Genomic DNA, 19,438 nt, shown 5'->3' on the forward strand with positions numbered 1-19,438 from the left:
TGTGTGTGTGTGTGTGGGTGTGTGTGTGTGTGTGTGTGTGTGTGTGTGTGTGTATGGGCAGCATAAGGCAATGCTGCCTTATGCTGAAAATGAGTTCTCTATGCCAAACCAAAGGATTCAATTCAGTGTTATTCTAAATGAGATAAATGATAGAAGAAAATGTATACCTTTTTTATTTACATCTTTTTGTGTAGGGATTCCACAGAAAATGAAACCTGACAAACCTGCACCCAATTTGATATCTTCTGCACCCATGTGCTCCAAGATGGAGACTCTCATAGTTTAGAGTTAGGACTGCACTATAAGAGGTGCCTTGGCGCGGCTGTGCGGCTTTCACATCCTCGGCTGAAGACGTGTATCCAAACCTCTGTCATTATCCTTAGGTGGTGAGACATGTTGTTTTACATGCTGGTTTTGTGAGTGTGCCATGATGTCTTTCTGCTGTTTTACTGTTTAAAGCCCATTTCGTGTGCACCTTACTGTATAACTGGTAACAAATTGTTGAGTGCGTTTGTCGTTTGTTTTGCAGTGATGTAAAAAGTCACATAAAAAAAACCATAAAGGATAATCACTGCAAAAATAACTAACATATGCACTCCCTGCCAATCCACTTTAATTTAAAACTCTTGGCTCCTGTGGGTTAGGGGGGCATGCTTTGAGCTATAGTTCCTCATCAGCTGGGTTCTCAATGATCTCATTTGCAGAACATCCGCTCCATTTCAGGCATTTGTGTCTTTTTAGCTGCCAGAAAGACTCTGATCGGGGATCTGAAGCTCTTCTTTGATTGCACATGTGACAATCTACTGCTGGAGATCATGTGTAATGATGCCGAGCACAGCTGCAAGGACCGTGACTCCCAGCCGGCTGCAGTGAATGAGCAGACTGATTTCTGGTGTGCCACCACATTCTGCAGATTATGTCTGAGAGATGGTTGGAGATAAATGGAATTCCTTCACACTTGGAAAGATAAGCTTAAAGTGTGTTTAATACATCATCAAAGAAGCCATTTCATCGACTTAAGAACTTAAAAGTAAAAAGCATTAGTATAGTGGAATCTTTTCTAAATGGAAGATCGGTATGTGCTCTCCAGAGAGATTTTCATTTATGGGATTATATCATTTAACATCTGACAGTGGCACTGGTGCTTTGCCTGCGTTTATAAATGCATCTAACAAACAACTTTGGTGGCACAGATGACTCCTCTGCAAAGCAGGTTATAAACCCGTCACACTGCCAGATGTCTCCTTTGCTTTAGAAGCTGCAAGCACACACAAATGTACAACAGGGACTAGATCAGCATTCTTCAATCAGGGTTCTGTGGAACAGTAGAGTTCCTCCAGAGGCTGCTAGGGGTTCTTTGATCAGTGCCAGATTGATATCCCTCCTGACATCCTCTGCATAGTTCTTGCAATGATGTCACTCAGCAAAACTGGTAGCATAGGACCAGTCATTATTAATTTAGGGGGGGGGGGGGGGGGAAAAATGATGGGTCCTTCTTCCCACTAGTGTAAGAGGACAGTTTTTCCATTGACCACCAAAAGGGGACATGGCTCCCCTACTAACCATCAGTGCAAGGGAGAGCCTCTCACCCAGACACCCCAATGTAAGGAGGCCCTTCTCCACTGATCATCAGTGTAAGGGAGCCTTCTCCAATGACCCCAGGGGGGACCTTCACCACTGACTGTGGGGGCTTCTCTATCGACCACAATTGCAAGGTTAGCCCTTCTCCACTGACCTTCAGTGGTTAGTACAATTTCCACTATACCCATTATTATTTCATTTCATAATTACAGGGCTTGGTAAATGATCCACTCTGGGTGTTAAATATACTAAATATGTCAGATTCTTTTATTCATTGTTATAGTTACAACTTACTGATCTCCCGTATGTACAGATAACTAGATATCTGAGGTTAGCTGGGGACTCCTAAGACCAAAAAAAATATATATATATTTATTAGGGATGCACCGATACCAATACTAGTATCAGTATTGGTGCCCAAATGCTCCCGATGCCTAGCCCGATACTTGAGCCCGATACAGAAAGCCACCTGGTGACGAGATAGCATGGAGCCAGCTTTCCGGCCAATCAGGAAGCTGGGCGTCGTGTAATGACGCGGCGCCCGGCTTCCTGATTGGTCAGAAAGCCGGGCTCCATGCTTTCTCGACACCTGGTGACGAGGGAGCATGGAGACGGCTCCCCTGATAATCGGGAAGCCGGGTGGCGAGTCTTTACACGCCGTCTGGCTTCCTTAACCCCCTGGCGGTCTGATTATGTCAGTATTTTTCTTTCTTTTTCGCACTTTTGAATTTCCCGCTGGTTCCTCCCCCCTGTGATGCCGGCGCTCGTAGGGAAGGAAGACGGATGCCGGCATCGGCCGGAGGACACAGCAGGGCTCATAGGGACAAGGTAAGGGACGCTACAGTGTAATCCCGAGTGTGGCTCGGGGTTACCGCTTTTGGTACTGAAAATAACCCCGAGCCACACTCGGGATTACCGCCAGCGAGGTTAATGGGACTTCTGGTATCGGTATTGGAAAAATGTTTTTAAAAATCGGCATTCGATACCGAAAAAACAGTACCGGTGCATCCCTAATATATATAATACTTGAGGTGTCAGTAATGAGGCAGTTACATAAGTGAATTACCTTTTATGCACACGGACATGTGGCAAAGCCCCAGAACAGACAGCAGTTTAGCCAGTAAGGAGCACTGTGCACTGCAGTCAATGATCAGCTTTGCATGTTACAATGATACGCCAACATTACACTTACCAATGCTTTGGTTAATCCCAGCATGCTTTGCCAGCGCCATCAGAAATCCAAAAAAAGTAAGCCTTGGTGCGCTGCTTACTATCTCCCCGATTAATAGTACAGGAGGGCAGGTACTGGTAAAAGAATATAAACCATAGCAAAGTCAAAGCAAACTCCAGGCAAGAAAAAAAAAGTCATATCAAAATAAGAAAGTATGTTGGTTTCCAGCCACAAAACTAACTTCAGTGTTGCCCCACATGCCCTGACCCCTAATCTGAACCTAAACAGAACAGTAGTTTCATATACACTATATGTTTTATATATTGATCACGACAAAATACAATTAAAACATCTTTTAACCAGGTATACTGCATGTAAATATTTTATATTCTCATTTCAGCCAGCAGGAGGCGCCCTTAGCTCGTTTGCTCTTGTAATTGCGATTGCTGGAAAAAAAGCTGGTTAACAGAGCTCAATAGCACAAGATAAAATGTAAACATTCAGCTAAATAGAAGTCTCTTCCCCATACTATCCATTCCCTGCCAGTCCGGTAGGAAGTTTTAATTGCATTGCTTAAAACCCAACTCTGGGTTATTTTTTTTAATTATTATGAAATGTCCCCCAGCAGAAGTAATACACTTAAATCAGGAGTTATCTCTTCACAAGATGTCCTCAGTCTTCCAGGTTCAGTGATGTCCAGTATCATTCAACCTGGAAGACTGAGGACATACTGTGACAGCAGGGATTCACAGACACCGTTCCCTGCATTCATATTTGCTTTGTCTGCATCATTGAGGACCACCCACCCCAGAGAGGAGGTGAAGAGGAATAGGAGCCTGCAACACTACTTCACTGGCCTATAGACATTCCAAAGAGGGAAGAATTTTTAAAAAAGCGTCACATACTGCCTGGAGGCACTTCAGGTAGAAGGGGTAACACTAAGGAGGGCAGTCCAGAGGAGGAGAAAAATGTTATTGTAGATATAATAAGAAACTTGTTATAGATCTGTAAATACTTATGATATTTACATTGATATTGAATATTTTGTGCCAGTCGGGTGCTGTTTGTTTTTAAACAGAAGCAATGTTGTATCTGACCACTAGAGGGAGACATTTACCCAAGAAAATGGTTCAGATCAGAGAATATTCTCAAATTTGCACTGCAAAGGACTTTCCCTGACGTCCAAGAATGAAATGTTGCAGAAAGAGTTTCCTGATACATGTAGCTAATGACAAAGCAAGAGTCACCTTTCATTGCACCTTGATTCTTCTAAACGGATCATAGTCAGCTCTCCATTATCCACAGATAAAGTGTGGCTAAGCCCCAGGCTTCTTCCCATTATTTTACCCTGATAATCCTGCAAATAACACAGTTTCTGTCCTAAAGCGGCTATGCTCACTCCTCCACTGTATCTATGGAGGGAGCCATGTTGTCACCCATGCTGGACTTCAAACATGTCTTCCTCTGTACATTTCCATTACATGGGTTGGTTCTGAGAGCAGTTAACAGAAGGAAGATAACATTGTTTTTCTCTGTCTGTTCAGCACACAGGAAATGACAAGGACGATGAATGTCAAGAATAAAGGGTATTTTTTTTACTTGCTGAAAAAAGAATGCAGTCACACTATCTAATGACTGGTAAGCTGCAATGGTATTCTATTTTTGTTTTTAGTTATGCTTAAGGAAGTCAAGGCCTCGGCAGCAATTTCAAAGCAAAATCACACTGATTAACGGAATTGCCAAAAAAACAATATAGTTACGGCCAAGGAGATGTACATTGGCTGAAAGTGTTCAGTAAAAATGGCAATATATAGTTGGGTGAAGCAGCAACAGGCTTATATACAGTGGTGGGAGGTGCACAGCAAACAGATCAAGCTCTTCTATGAGCACACTCTCACCCCCCAACTAATCACAGCTGTACATTAAAAAAAAATTAATACAACAACCCAAAATACTTACTTAAATCTGTGGCCATGTAAGGTAACAGGTCCTAAGTCTTTTCTCTTCTACAGCAGAGTGGGAAATCGACACTTTTTATTGGCCGACAATGGGTCCTGAACTACAGCAGCATGAGGAGGTCAGGGGTATAGATGGCATGGCTGGGTGACCACTCCCAGAGGAGGCACTGGCAGGGGATACATGGTGGTGGCAAAAAATGGGGTTAGAGGGTTTTTTGGAAAGAAATGATTCTGGGAGGGAGTTCAGATTTGCCTGGATATGGGCTTTAAAATATATCTTTCATGGGAGAAATATGGGGGCTCAATGCTGCAACAGGTATATTCTGAGTATGGGGATGTGCATTTCCTCCACAATCGGTAGAGCCGAGTTGGGTCCGATGAAGTGACATCATCTGCTCCATAGTAAATACTAAACAATAGGGGATTTCTATTGAAGCATACTTTTGCATTAAACAATACTTGTCTTGAAAGAAATACAGACGGCCATTGATGATCTCATTCTAAAGATTCCAGTGTTATTGTATAGAAACATAATAAAGATGAGGAGATCTCAGTTTGCTTACTGCATGCTAGTTGTGGGTCTTTGCCTCAGGAAGCACTGAAACCAAAGACAGGAGGAGGAGGTCAGCAATGACAGCGTAATAATTTCTCTTACGACAGCGTTTCTTAAAAGGAGACGTATTGGGAGAGTAAATTGTACTCTTCCCAATACTTAGAGCTGGTGTGTGACACTGCAGCGGTCACATGCCGGCTCTATAGATCAAGAGCCAAGCGATCCCAAACCACTCAGCTCACTGTCAATCCCACTCCCCACAGGGATTCCCTCTCCCCTCTCAGTTCCTCCAGTGCTCATAGGAAGGACAGACAGGGTAGGGGGTGGGCACAACTGACTGATTCTAGAGAGCCAGCTGTCAATCAAGCAGTTGGGATGGATCCTGACAATAGTGTTGGGATCTTTCCCAGCAGCAGTGTGGCTCTGCGCTGTCAATATACAGAGGGCAGTTGCCCACTGGATGCTGACTTTGGGTCACAGGAGTATGGTAATAAAATGTACTCATTTGACCCAAAAGAGGACTAAGGCCAAAAACAGGGTTTGGCTTTACTGCTCTGTTAAAATAAAAAACAATTTCCTGATACAAACAACAATTCATTTGCTGGAACTAGTTTCTAAGACATTTGCTTCCCACATACAGGAAATTCCTTGCTCCAGCTCCTTAACAGTCAGTAGTGAGCCATCAGTTCGCCTTCATGGTGGAAGGATAGATTTAAGAAGACTGTTACATCTACAAGAAGAGCCTTGAACATCACTTCCGGGCAGCAAACTGCAGATACATCTGGGAGGCAATAGCTGCAGGTACGGGGTAAAAATGGCTCATACAAGCGAACGCCATGCTTCCACTGTCACAAAACAACTTGGCAAGCTCTAACTTTGCACCACAACAGACACAGACTGCTACCATATATACTGGCTTGCAACACATCAGAGACGCACATATCAAATGCTTATAAAGTTTTGCGGATTCTGTACTCAAAGATGCGAGGGACATGGAGGGAATCATCCTAAAGAACCTAGAGTACCAACTAGGGATGTAAAGATACCAAGTACCGTACTCGGTACAAGTACAAATACTTTTCCAGCTCCAAGACTAGACTAGAGAAAAATTAAAAAAAGTTAGGAGGCGGCTGTCATGTGTAAGGAGCACACGGAGCTCCCGGGATTTGTACATCTCTGTTATATATATTTCTATAAATAAATCATACATTATAAGTGATGCACTGATACCATTTTTCCCAGTACAAGTACTGATACTTCAGTCCTCACAGCACCCAAGTCCTCACAGGTACTGATACATTTTTGTTTATTGTCATGTGACAGTTTTTGTAAAACAATACAGACTAATGATTTCAGTACACTGGTGGAGCCCCAGAGCCAGGTCCCAGCTGCAACCGCGGTAGTTCTCATGAAAATGCCAAGTATCGGCAATGGTATCTGGACATCCCAAGTACCAACTGGAAGCTCCGACTACCACTTCCTTCCAGGAGCAGCTCATCATTTAGCAGTTGGCCAACATAAAGTAAACCAATGAGGGACTTGGGAAAGTTTCTAGCGGTCACATGCCGGCTCTATAGATCAAGAGCCAAGCGATCCCAAACCACTCAGCTCACTGTCAATCCCACTCCCCACAGGGATTCCCTCTCCCCTCTCAGTTCCTCCAGTGCTCATAGGAAGGACAGACAGGGTAGGGGGTGGGCACAACTGACTGATTCTAGAGAGCCAGCTGTCAATCAAGCAGTTGGGATGGATCCTGACAATAGTGTTGGGATCTTTCCCAGCAGCAGTGTGGCTCTGCGCTGTCAATATACAGAGGGCAGTTGCCCACTGGATGCTGACTTTGGGTCACAGGAGTATGGTAATAAAATGTACTCATTTGACCCAAAAGAGGACTAAGGCCAAAAACAGGGTTTGGCTTTACTGCTCTGTTAAAATAAAAAACAATTTCCTGATACAAACAACAATTCATTTGCTGGAACTAGTTTCTAAGACATTTGCTTCCCACATACAGGAAATTCCTTGCTCCAGCTCCTTAACAGTCAGTAGTGAGCCATCAGTTCGCCTTCATGGTGGAAGGATAGATTTAAGAAGACTGTTACATCTACAAGAAGAGCCTTGAACATCACTTCCGGGCAGCAAACTGCAGATACATCTGGGAGGCAATAGCTGCAGGTACGGGGTAAAAATGGCTCATACAAGCGAACGCCATGCTTCCACTGTCACAAAACAACTTGGCAAGCTCTAACTTTGCACCACAACAGACACAGACTGCTACCATATATACTGGCTTGCAACACATCAGAGACGCACATATCAAATGCTTATAAAGTTTTGCGGATTCTGTACTCAAAGATGCGAGGGACATGGAGGGAATCATCCTAAAGAACCTAGAGTACCAACTAGGGATGTAAAGATACCAAGTACCGTACTCGGTACAAGTACAAATACTTTTCCAGCTCCAAGACTAGACTAGAGAAAAATTAAAAAAAGTTAGGAGGCGGCTGTCATGTGTAAGGAGCACACGGAGCTCCCGGGATTTGTACATCTCTGTTATATATATTTCTATAAATAAATCATACATTATAAGTGATGCACTGATACCATTTTTCCCAGTACAAGTACTGATACTTCAGTCCTCACAGCACCCAAGTCCTCACAGGTACTGATACATTTTTGTTTATTGTCATGTGACAGTTTTTGTAAAACAATACAGACTAATGATTTCAGTACACTGGTGGAGCCCCAGAGCCAGGTCCCAGCTGCAACCGCGGTAGTTCTCATGAAAATGCCAAGTATCGGCAATGGTATCTGGACATCCCAAGTACCAACTGGAAGCTCCGACTACCACTTCCTTCCAGGAGCAGCTCATCATTTAGCAGTTGGCCAACATAAAGTAAACCAATGAGGGACTTGGGAAAGTTTCTACTCTAATGGCAACTACAAAATCTCTTGGCAAACTCTGCCTGAGGGTCTACCACTAATTGTTGCTCTTCATTGCTGCAAGCCATTTGCTGTGCTGAGCATTATTACTAATAGGGATGTCCCGATGCCACTTTTTCAGGCCCAAGTACATCCCCTCATGTACTTGCCGATACCAATTACCGATACTTTTTCTTAAAGGGACAGGTGACTTTAAATGATCCATAGTACAGCTACATGTTATAAGGGGACTTTAAATGATCCATAGTACATATAAAGCACACACGTCCAACACTACAGTAGTAGAGTTACAATTATCCCCTACTAACATGAATGGGTTAAATCATGATCCATAGTACATAATAGTACATAACATGTAGTTGTACTACGGATCATTTAACCCATTCATATTAGCAGGGGATAATTGTAAATCTATTGTTGAAGTGCATTCTATATGTAGTATATAGTACATGTACATATAGAGTGCCTGCAACAATACATTTACAATTATCCTCTGCTAACATGAATGGATTAAATGATCCATATTACACTGCTACATATAGATCATTTAATCCATTCATGTTAGCAGAGTATAATTGTAAATGTATTGTCTGCACTGTATTAGCAGTGTGTATTCTATATGTACTCTATATGTAGTACATATAGAGTATATACTGCTAATACAGTGCAGACAATACATTTACAAATATACTCTGCTTAATAGTCCCCCCCTCCCCGTCCTCACTCACTGTGCCGGTGTTCGACCACTGGAGAGAGCAGCGACGAGTCAGCGCTGGTCAGGTGGGAGGAGCTCCAGGTGGGGTTCTAATTTAGCTGGCTCAGAGGTGCTGGCCAGCTAAATTAGAACCTCATCTGGAGCTCCTCTCGCCGCTCCAGCACTGACTCGCCGCTGCGGTTTTTCGTTTTTTTTCTTACTTACCTCGCCGAGCGTAGCGTCACTGCTGCTCCGGCGGGCGGCGCTCCGAGCGGGGTCATCTGGCAGTCTCCGGCCACCTAAATTAGGACCCCACCTGGAGCTCCGCCCACCGGAGCAGCAGCGACGCTCCGCGAGGTAAGTAAGAAAAAACAAAACCATAGCGCAAGCTTTGGCACTATGTATCGGGGCATTTTGACAAGTACCAGTACTTGTCAAAATGCCCTGTATCAGGCCCGATTCCGATGCTAGCATCGGTATCAAGACATCCCTAATTACTAAGGATAAAAGGCACCTGGAAAATGCAAGGAGGAAGTACACGATCAATCCGGGAAAACTAAACTTCCTATATGAGAAGAAGAAGAAAAAAAAAACCAAGTGTGCAGTACTGATGGGGGAACATATAATCCACCAGCGTGGACCTTGTGTACATCAAAGGGGCACAGTAAATTCAGCCAAAATTTTTGTTGTTGTATTGGACAGAGTGCAGAGAGAGAAGCTCTTCTATTTCAACTAACAGTAATGTACGGTGAGCTGTAGATATATTATTAGCAGTGGATTCCCCGAGACCTGAAAGTTATTTCAAGGGTTCCTCCATTGTAAAGTAGAGATGCACCGATAGTATCTATATCGATACCGAGTATTTGGGTGAGTACTCGGCCAAATGCTCCCGATACCGGAATTTCTGGTATCAAGAAGGCGGGCAGCGAGTCATTACACGCCGCCCAGCTTCCTGATTGGCTGGGAAGTCGGCTCCATGCTCCCTATGCACAGTGTATTGGACGTGATGATTTATGGGACCTTAGACTGGTGGAGTGGAGGGGGAGAGAACCTGGAAGGACCGGTCTAATAGCATGCTGGCTCCGAGGTTCAAGTCAGTATAACTTTTTTTATTTTAGCACCAAGACACAAAGCACTTATAACCTTTGCAGTGTGGCTCCACTGCAAGGGTTAAAGGAGAACTATGAGGTGAGTGATTTCCACTCACCTCATAGTTCTAGCCGACCTAATCATGGTGCCCTTCGCTCATAGTGTAATGATACAGAGAATGGTGCCGCTCTCTCTGCATCGCCAAAGACTGCCCAGAGTACCAGAAGAGTAATCAGTGCTTCATGTTACCATCCTACAGACATCTAAAAAAAAAATAAAACTGAACATACTGCTGGAAGCAAGTGTTTGTGGGCAGAAACCAGAGTTGGGCTTTAACTTCGTGTCCTGGGAATACAAAAGGAAGCGAGAGGAAATCCATCCAAAATGAGTGGAAGGGTTGTCACCTGGGCAGGTGTCCACATCGGAAGAAGATTTCCTCTCCCCTCCTGTTCAGGTGACAACTGTAAAATTTGGGATTTTTCTCCCACTTTTTGTCCCGGTGACAATGGTAAAACAGAGAGGGTGAATTTCCCCAACAGGGACACAACCAGCAATAAAAACCTGACAGGTGTTCTCACACACAAAAGAAAATAAAAAAAAAAGAACAGCTTTTGGCTTTGAATGTACTCTTTAAAAAGTGTTCACCATGCTGCACATTGACTTCGGCGGTCTGAGTGCCACGGGTTGGCTGTGCCTTTACACAAGGGACCTGTGACTCTTTCTATGTTCTTATGTCATGACATGTACAAACAGGAAAGAAAAACGTACACGGCCGAACTCAGCAAAGAAACAAAACCACATCAAAGGAAGGCGGCGCACAATACAATCGACTAGGATAGAAATCCTTCAGAATATTTACAGTGTGAGAAAGTGATGCCAAAGCATCTCTGACAACAAAAGGAGCAATTCATCAGTGTTGCTGTGGCAACTAAATGTCAAAACTAATCCAGCATATTCAATGTAACTGAGCAAAGAACACATGGGAATATAAATGCAGTAACTGAAAAACCCAATGCATACAAAGGGCTACATTACAGCTGTCATGTGAGCAAGTGGAGACAGGCAGGCACTGCAATGGTGAGTCACAGGCTACTGAAGAGGACCTGTCATTTCTCTACGTCACACATCGGCTCTATAGATTGAGAACTGAGCGATCACAAACCATTGATCACTTCCCAATCTTCTTCCACTCCTGGTCAGTCACCACTCCCCGAGGTATTGCTCCCTCTCCTCTCCATTCCTCCAGCGCTGACTGGAGGAACAGAAAGGGGAGGGGACAGGCACAGCTGGCTCTGGCTCTAGAGAGGCAGAGCCAGCTGTCAATCAGGTAGTGGGGTAGATCATTTGTAAATGTCCACCTGTGATCCAAAAGAGAACGCCAAAAAAGATTGGGCCATAGTTCTCTTTTAATGTAAAGCAGTCCTTGCACCTTAAAACATCTCGTCTCTATTAGCCATTCCATGCAATATTTCTAACTAAAACCTGAAAGAAGCAAATTATAATATACTTATCTTCAAAGCCGGCTTCCTGCTCTTATAAGTGTAGGTGACGCTACTGTGTCTCACCGCAGGTGGAGGATGGAGAGGATCTCAGATCTTGCATTTCAGTCAGCCTCACCACAGCCTCCCGGGAGAGCAGAGAATTTCTCAAATCTTACGATAATGCACTTTTTTCTCAGTACAGAAGCACTCTTACAAGGTTTGGGATCCACAGCAAGCTGTGGGGAGGTTGAGTGACGCCACTCTCAGCTGGGTGAGGGTGGTGTATGGTAAGCATTTTTTTTAAGGTTTAGCTCAGCCTTTCTCAAGCAGGTGCGGTGGCAAACTGGTGCGCCCAGGGGCATCCCGAGGCTGGGTGTCACCCGGAGCCGAGACCAGGTGACACACAGCCGTGACGTCATCGCGCATGCGCAGTCATCTTATTGATGCCTGCCATCTTAGTGATGAACCCCGGCAGAGAGAGGAGGGGACGTTCACCCGGCGGGATGAGGCATGCCGTCGGGTCCCCTCCTCTATCCTGACACTGTCGGGCTCTTGGTCCATGACCGAGTGCCCAACTTTTCATAGGGGGTGACACCAAAATGACTGTCGGTCATTTTGGTGTCACCCGGGTGTGGGCTGCACCCCCCTTGTAATGCCATTGGGTGCGCCTCCTGGCCTCCTCAGGGATGCCTTAAAATTTAGTGGTAGTGGGACTCTGATGTGAAGTGGGGAATGAAGACTGATGTGAAAGGGCTCTTGATGTAAAAGGGGAGCACTGACATGAAACGAGGAACTCTGATATGAAAGTGAGGCTCCTGATGCACACTGATATGAAAGTGGGGCTCCTAATGATGTGAAGGGGGAGGAAATCTTGATTTGAAGGGGGCACTTTAATCTGTAGAGGGAAACCCACTTTTTTGGGTGTTTTTGTAGGGGCCCCTTAAAATCTGACATTTTAGACAGGGGTGCCTCAAGATTTTGCATACTTTTAAAGGGTGCCGTGACTTTAAAAAGCTTGAGAAAGCTGTTTAGTTAATGGTTTTGCATGGGGAGGCTGATGGGCAGATGTTAGATATTTTTAGGTGTAAGGTCTACTTTAATACTTTAGTAAATCAGGCCCCCAGCAGGGTCAGCGCTCCTGCCTGGAAGGAACATGATTGTAGTGGTAAGGATAACTATCCATGAAGGAGGCTTGAAATCACATCCACTTTGATGTAAATTCTAATCCCTCAACAGCCGACAATGGTGAAAAATGAGTCATACATTGTTAAAGCACAAAAGCCCACATCGGCTCATAAAGAGACCCTTGCAGAATAGTTACTGTCTCCACCGTTCTTCAGGGCTACCATTACTGTAAATAATTGATCTCTGTGTACTCATGGCTTAAAACAACAATCCTTCCTCTCCTCAGCTATTAAAGCACTTCATATACCTGCTGTACACATTGCATAACAAGCAAGTCCTTTGTGCCATATACTGACAAGGCTCTCCCTGAGGGCTCAGCTAGAACCAGTGAGCTGACTGGAAGAAGTTGGGACATAAATCCTCAGAGAGAAAACATCGGTAGGAATCTGTGCCCCGGAAAGAGGCCCCTTCTCCACCCACCTCTCCCAGGTGAAGGGTTTACAATGTGCACCTAAAGGACAACACAGTTATGTGACCCAGGTATTTACTCAGCACAGCTAAACACACCCATAGGAAGAATGTACCAGGCTCATAGAACGCGGGGAGAATATATGCATGACACAGTGCTGCCCTGAAGTGGTGCTAATTCAACTACATTTAGATTTGACAGCAATTAAGACAGGAATACAGGAGGAAGCCCAGCTCTGCCTGCATAGCTGAGAGCAGCCTGTGTAAACTGACTAATACAGATGGTTCTAGCTCTGTTAGGAGGTATGGAGGGGGTTTGTTCCTCCTCTGACTCATTCTGGTCTATTTTTGCCCAGCAGCTGAAGAAAAAGACTGCAGAGAGCTCCAACTTTTACATAGAGCTAAGACACCAGGAATATGATACTGATAAATGTCAAATAGTGTTATGGGGGATTTCTTATTTACCAAATGAAATAAATACAAAACAATTTCCGAATTGTATTATAGTTAAGAATATAAATATAAAAAACTACATTCTCTAAGTAAAAAAATATTATTCCAGCTGTCCATTCTTTAAAGGGGCCAGGTACATCTTCTACACACCAAGGGCAAGCAAACAACGGCCCCTCTAGCTGTGGTGAAACTACAAATTCCGTCATCCCTCTGCCATTGGGAGTCATGCCTGTGGCTGCCAGCGTCTTGCAATGCCTCATGGAATTTGTAGTGTCACCACAGCTGGAGGGCTGAAGTTTGCCTAGCCTTGCTCTACACCAAACTTCAGCCCTCCAAATGTGGTGAAACTTCAAATCCCATCATGCAGAACCAAAAGGAGAAAAGGAAGCGCCACGACCGAGGGGAAGAAATGTTTTGAACCAATCGGTGTGGCTTGGTTGATTGCTGGTATGGTCCGATAAGCTTGACAGTGATGGGGAGGCGAGCAAGTGTGGTACTTCCTGGCTTGGGTGGTGCGGGATCAGAGAGAAAGGTGGAGAACAGTGGAGAGGTGAGATATCACGAATTAATAAATCACTTTTCATTTGTCTCACAACTACCTGTAGGTGTTACCGGCGGACTGCCCCTTTAACTTTTTATAAATCCCTTCATGCATCTGCCTCTGGAAGTTATGTCAGTGACTGTCAGAGTCTTGCAATGCCTCATGGGACTTGTAGTTGCACCACAGCTGGAGTGCCAGAGTTTGCCTACCCTTGCTCTACACAATCTCCATCGCTGTTGTTTAGGTAGAAGAGTCAGGCACAGTCATCAAGATGAGATCAAGGGGATGAGATCTGCATCAAGATGGCTATAAAAGAAACAATGTTGCCAGGCTGAAAAACTTATAAAGAGTAGAACCTTTCCCCCGTGAAAGAAGCTTCATGTCTAGCGCCTGGTGGGCAGTGTATTGAAACTTTGCTCTTTTTAAAAGCTTGTTGCATGCTGTCATCCGGAACTTTAGGGTGACTGACCCCTTCAGCATTACTGTATCCTATGGTGACATAGGGGTTGGTGGGAGGAACCACAGTGGACAACATGGCACTTGGGCATCAGAGAGATAAGTATACATTTTCTTATTTTCCAGGGAGCTGCTCTTGGAGGTTTTTCAGTTTGGCAATAGTGTCATTTCAGTTACTGAACCACCAGCCTCATTTTGTGGGCTGTGCCTTCTTTTCTTCCCAAGCAGAAGAACCAGAGGATGGGCAGAGGTTGAACCAGAGGATGGGCAGAGGTTTCACCAACTCTATATGGCCAAGGTATCCGGAGGCGTCAATTAGATGACTGCGCATACGTGATGACGTCATCACGCACATGCGTGATGTCGTCACATCGGGGGGTGTCACCTGTTCTCCGCTCCAGGTGGCACCCGGCCTCAGGAGGCCCCTGCACCCGGCCTCGGGAGGCCCCTACACCCAGCTGGGAGGAACATTTTTTACATCAGCACCTATATGTCTTATAATCTACAGCCTATATTGCTGCCCAGGGTTGTGTGGCTGTTCCACCACCTACCAAATTCTTCACTGCCTATTCAGCTATCACATTTATTTTCCAGTCATGAATACCTGTTTCTAAGCCGTTCACATAAGTTCTCCAAGCACTGGTAAAAGTGTGGTGCCTCAATGCCCTCTAGAGATGCACTGTCAGTGGCAGGCTGGCGTTGGCGTGGTGCAGCAGAACGTGATGTTGGGACTATGACGGTATTTGAGGTTTTGCCAGTGAGCAAATCCTGATAAACTGCAGCAGCACTGTCCAAAAACTCTGCAAACATAAAAGAAGAGTGTTCACAATGTGCACCGCTAATATGTATAACAGAAAATCATGTTCCAGTCCCAGCAGAAATGTCTTGGAGACCTCCAGACTTCCTCGAGGACTGGTGACATCAGCGCACAGTGAACAGATACTGCGCACAACTGTCAAGTTGTGCAGATGACGAATGGGTCCCGTGTAGCCAGAAGGACACTCACCAGAGTAATAAAACTGGATCTGGAAGGCATAGAGGAAATCGGAGAATGACATTAGACAGTCCATTGCATCGTCCATCAGTACAATCCTGGCAAAAGACAAACGGGACACACTTAAAGCAAACAGCTGAGGAACAGAATGGGGTTCATACTATTACAGTTGGAAGAGCAGAAATAAGCAAGCTATGTTATTATGATTAAGTGCTGTAATATGGCAATTGCATCACAAATTAAATGGGAATTCCAGGCAAACAGCTTAATACAGAGATGAAATACATATATGGGGGCTGTTTGATCTGCAAAAGATATTGTATTTCTTTCCATCCAATATTAAAAATGTAATAACCCCTCACACAACACAGCCAAGTGGATAACACAACTTGCAGCTAGGAAAAACATTGGTGTCCTCTTTCAATCCCCAGCCTGCAGACTGGAATATGAAAGGAGCAGCAGCAGACTGATGAGGTTACCTCTCTGCTTTCTATATCTGTCAAAAATAAGTCAAGGCAACTGGATATAGACTACAGATATGCCATGACCTGGATGCATGAGAACCTTCACACACTCTCTGCTTTCTGGTGAACACCAACCTCTCCAAGTATAAGTGCTTCTGTACAGGGGATGTCAAGTGGCTGATATCAAGTCAAATTCAGGTACTCAGGTTAGGTAAATAAAAGGCAATACCACTTACCCAGGCCAATCTGGGAAAATGGAATTACCCCCACCAATCTGCCCCCTCTCCTTAACCCCTTCCGCTGCTCTTACCTGTCCACAATCCCTCCTTCCCCTCCATGGCTCCCAGTATACTAGCTGTACTCCGTACATGGAATTGCAGCCCTGTGATATGTATTTTAAATTTCGCTCGCCCATGGCGACTACGCTTACCAATGGGAAGTGCTTCTGACTGCGCTGGCCAATCAGAAGCGCTTCTGACTGCGCTGGCCAATGAGAAAAGCTTCTGACTGCGCTGACCAATGAGAAGCGCTTCTGACTGAGCTGGCCAATGAGAAGCGCTTCTGACTGAGCTGGCCAATGAGAAGCGCTTCTGACCGAGCTAAACAATGACAAACACTTATTTTCTATTCTCTTTCTCTCCATTTGCGAGCAAAATGTAAAATACATACCGCAGGGGTGCAATACTGTGTACAAAGTAGGGATTGTATGCCGGGAGCTTCAGAAGGGAAGGAGCGATCTTGGACAGGTAAAAACAATGGAGGTGGGGGGGGGGGCTGATTGATGGGGGGTAATTCTATTTCCCCAGATTCGCCTGAGAAAGTGGAATTATCCTTTAAGTAAAATATGCATTTAATAACTTACTAATGAATAATTAATGTGTGCATTCTATATCTGTCTAGAGGTCAGATTTAAAGCTGAGCTCCAGTCAGATATAAAATCAATTTAAGAAGACAGGTATTCATTAAAGTTTATTACTTCTAAATACAACCTGTCTAGGTACCTGGATTTGTAACCTCCTGTAAGATCCTGTGCAGCATCACTCCAATTGTGAGATGTAAGGGCAGCTAAAGGAGACAATTCGGTGTGTTGCATGCAAATATCAAGGCAGTGCTGACACGAGCAGGGAGCAGAGGCAGGGGCTAATCCATCTTCTGCTGCTCATTGACTGTACACCACTGGCTGGGAGTGGGGAGGTGACCTAGACAGGGCTGGATTTCCCACTAGGCCAACCAAGGCTCGGCCCTGGGGCAGCAGGGAGCAGAAGGGGTGTGCAATTCCTATCTCCCAACGCCCATGCAGTTTTGGCCGCCGGATGGATAGTTTTTCCTTTTTCTTTGGGCAAGCAGAGCTAAATGTACAGCAGGGGAGCCGCCACTCTTTCGCGATGTCACCGAGATCACTTGTATGCAGCCTGCAGGTCTTGTATGCTGCCTGCAGGTCTAAAAAAAATTATAACAAATGTAGCGCTCACCCCCGAAGGAGCCGCTGAATAACCGGATATTTCTATCCGCCTACACCAATGTACCGCCCAAAGCGTGGATCCACAGCACACCAACACACCTTTGAACAGTTTTATAGCAGATTTACTGACAAATCAGAGATGAACAACTATGATACAATAGTAATGACAGAAATCCCCAACAATAATGTGTATCAACAGGCTGAGGCACTCTGCGACCCAGTAACTGCAGCTATCTGCATGTGAGGTATGTGAGGCCAATTGTCTCTAAAGGCTTTCCCCTGAATGGGGTGTATGTCCCTTTAAGGTCTCCCTTTAACAATGTCCGAACCTCCCTATACTACTGGCCAGTAGTGGTGTCCTAAGCTAGCCAGCGTTGGGGCCCTTACATGATAAAAAAAGTTAAAAAAAATAAAATAAAGAAAAAATATAAAAAATTAACACCAACCCTTGGGTTTGGCTGGGATGGGGGCACATTGAGAAACCTGGCCTTGGGGCAGCAGAGAGAGTAAATCCGGCCCTGGACCTAGAGTATATTTCTCAACTGCTATTGAGAATAGTCAGGTTACCTGGATGGCTGTTCTGTTTGGCAAGGCTGAGTAAATCTCAGGACAGGATGGAGAGAAATACCGATCCTTCAGGAGGTAAAACATCCGCCTTATACTTATCTGATCTGTGTATTTAGCTGCTGTCCTGGAGTTAAATTTGTTCAGTGAACTTTATAATAATAACACAAATTCTGCTCTCTCTGAGAATTACCTGAAGGTTCCCTTTAAGTCTGCAGGGCCTTCAGCACACGGAGGGGTAACTGAGGTGATTAACGTCTATAAAGGCAGGGATCAGGCAAGTTATGACATAATTTCAACAGCAGGGATTTCCCAAACTGTAATGCCCTCCAGATGTGCGACTGTTTAGGGTACATCATTTCGGATCACGAATATCACTGGCAAAGCGTTCCTCAAACACATCTCTACTTCAGGCGTCTCTTTCATGTGCTTTTCCAAAGCCCAGCGCAGATCTGTTTGATGTTCTGTACAAAGTGTGAAATATTATGTTAAACCCCCCTCCATGCTACCTCCCTTCCCACAAAAATGTGAAGCCTGAGAGAAGGCACGGTACGCCAGAATAGACTGGAGAGTGTGGTAGAGCCATGAGCGGCACAATGGCCTGTATTGTCTGCCTTTACCTGTCATGGGTTTAATCTGCCAGCTGACTGATGACCTCATGGCAGAGTGTCTGTCGCGCTCCATTGGCAACAATATTGTCTTTTCGGCCTTGTGCAACAGACTGACCGCCTGCTGAGGAAATGTCAGGCTGTTAAACAGTGCGTTTAACATACAATTCCCTGGTATTTTGTACTGCAATAAAGCAAAGAGGACCTGTCTAACGTAGCTCTACGTTAAAACAGGTCTTGGTTGCAAATAGATGTTGAGATGGTGTGCAGCAGTAATGCAGCTCTGGTTTGTCCTGCTCTAATCATTGTGAGCTCAATAGGACATACAGTACAAGATTACATGGACTGGGGGCTAACCTGGGAATACATCAAAACGTCCTGTAGTGTATAGGAGGAGTCCAGATGCCCCATGTGCATGCACCAAATACAACCACCAGATAGAAATGGCAGCTGCTTGATGGTGCACACAAGGAGAGGCAAATCGATGAAGGCACAGGCAATATAATTCCCTAGCACTCAGCCCTACTTTTCTGTTATGAGGCAGTTAAAGCCCAACTCTGGGCAATTTTTTTTCAAGTCCCCCCCCCCCCCTAAGGATTAAAGAGGAGCTCAGAGGCGACTTCCTGGCATTCCTGTTGCTTACCCAATGCTGAGAAGAGATCATTGCTCGCTGTATACATATATTGATCAGGCCTAAGGATCACTGTGTTTTTTAAAAGCTTGCCATAAAAGTTCTAAAACTTGTAAGTGAATTATTTTGTTTTATTTGTCCTTTAATAAATGATTCACCACACTATTGGGGGAATTTCCTACGACTGGAACAGAGACAATCTGCA

At 44.8% G+C, this 19,438-nt stretch overlaps 1 protein-coding gene across 1 annotated transcript in view; it reads right to left on the reverse strand.

Annotated features, from left to right (window-relative positions):
- CUNH11orf49 (chromosome unknown C11orf49 homolog) overlaps positions 1-19,438 on the reverse strand; it is a 102,007-nt gene that overhangs the window by 1,744 nt on the left and 80,825 nt on the right. Inside the window, exons 5-7 of the mRNA XM_018562142.1 lie at positions 15,517-15,602; positions 15,115-15,310; positions 2,774-2,886 (exon numbers count right to left, since the gene is read on the reverse strand). Of these exons, the coding sequence (XP_018417644.1) occupies positions 2,774-2,886; positions 15,115-15,310; positions 15,517-15,602 (395 nt within the window). The remainder of the gene's footprint in view (positions 1-2,773; positions 2,887-15,114; positions 15,311-15,516; positions 15,603-19,438) is intronic.

Source organism: Nanorana parkeri, unplaced genomic scaffold, assembly GCF_000935625.1.
Source record: "Nanorana parkeri isolate BGI_ZX_2015 unplaced genomic scaffold, ASM93562v1 scaffold562, whole genome shotgun sequence".
NCBI lineage: Eukaryota > Metazoa > Chordata > Amphibia > Anura > Dicroglossidae > Nanorana > Nanorana parkeri.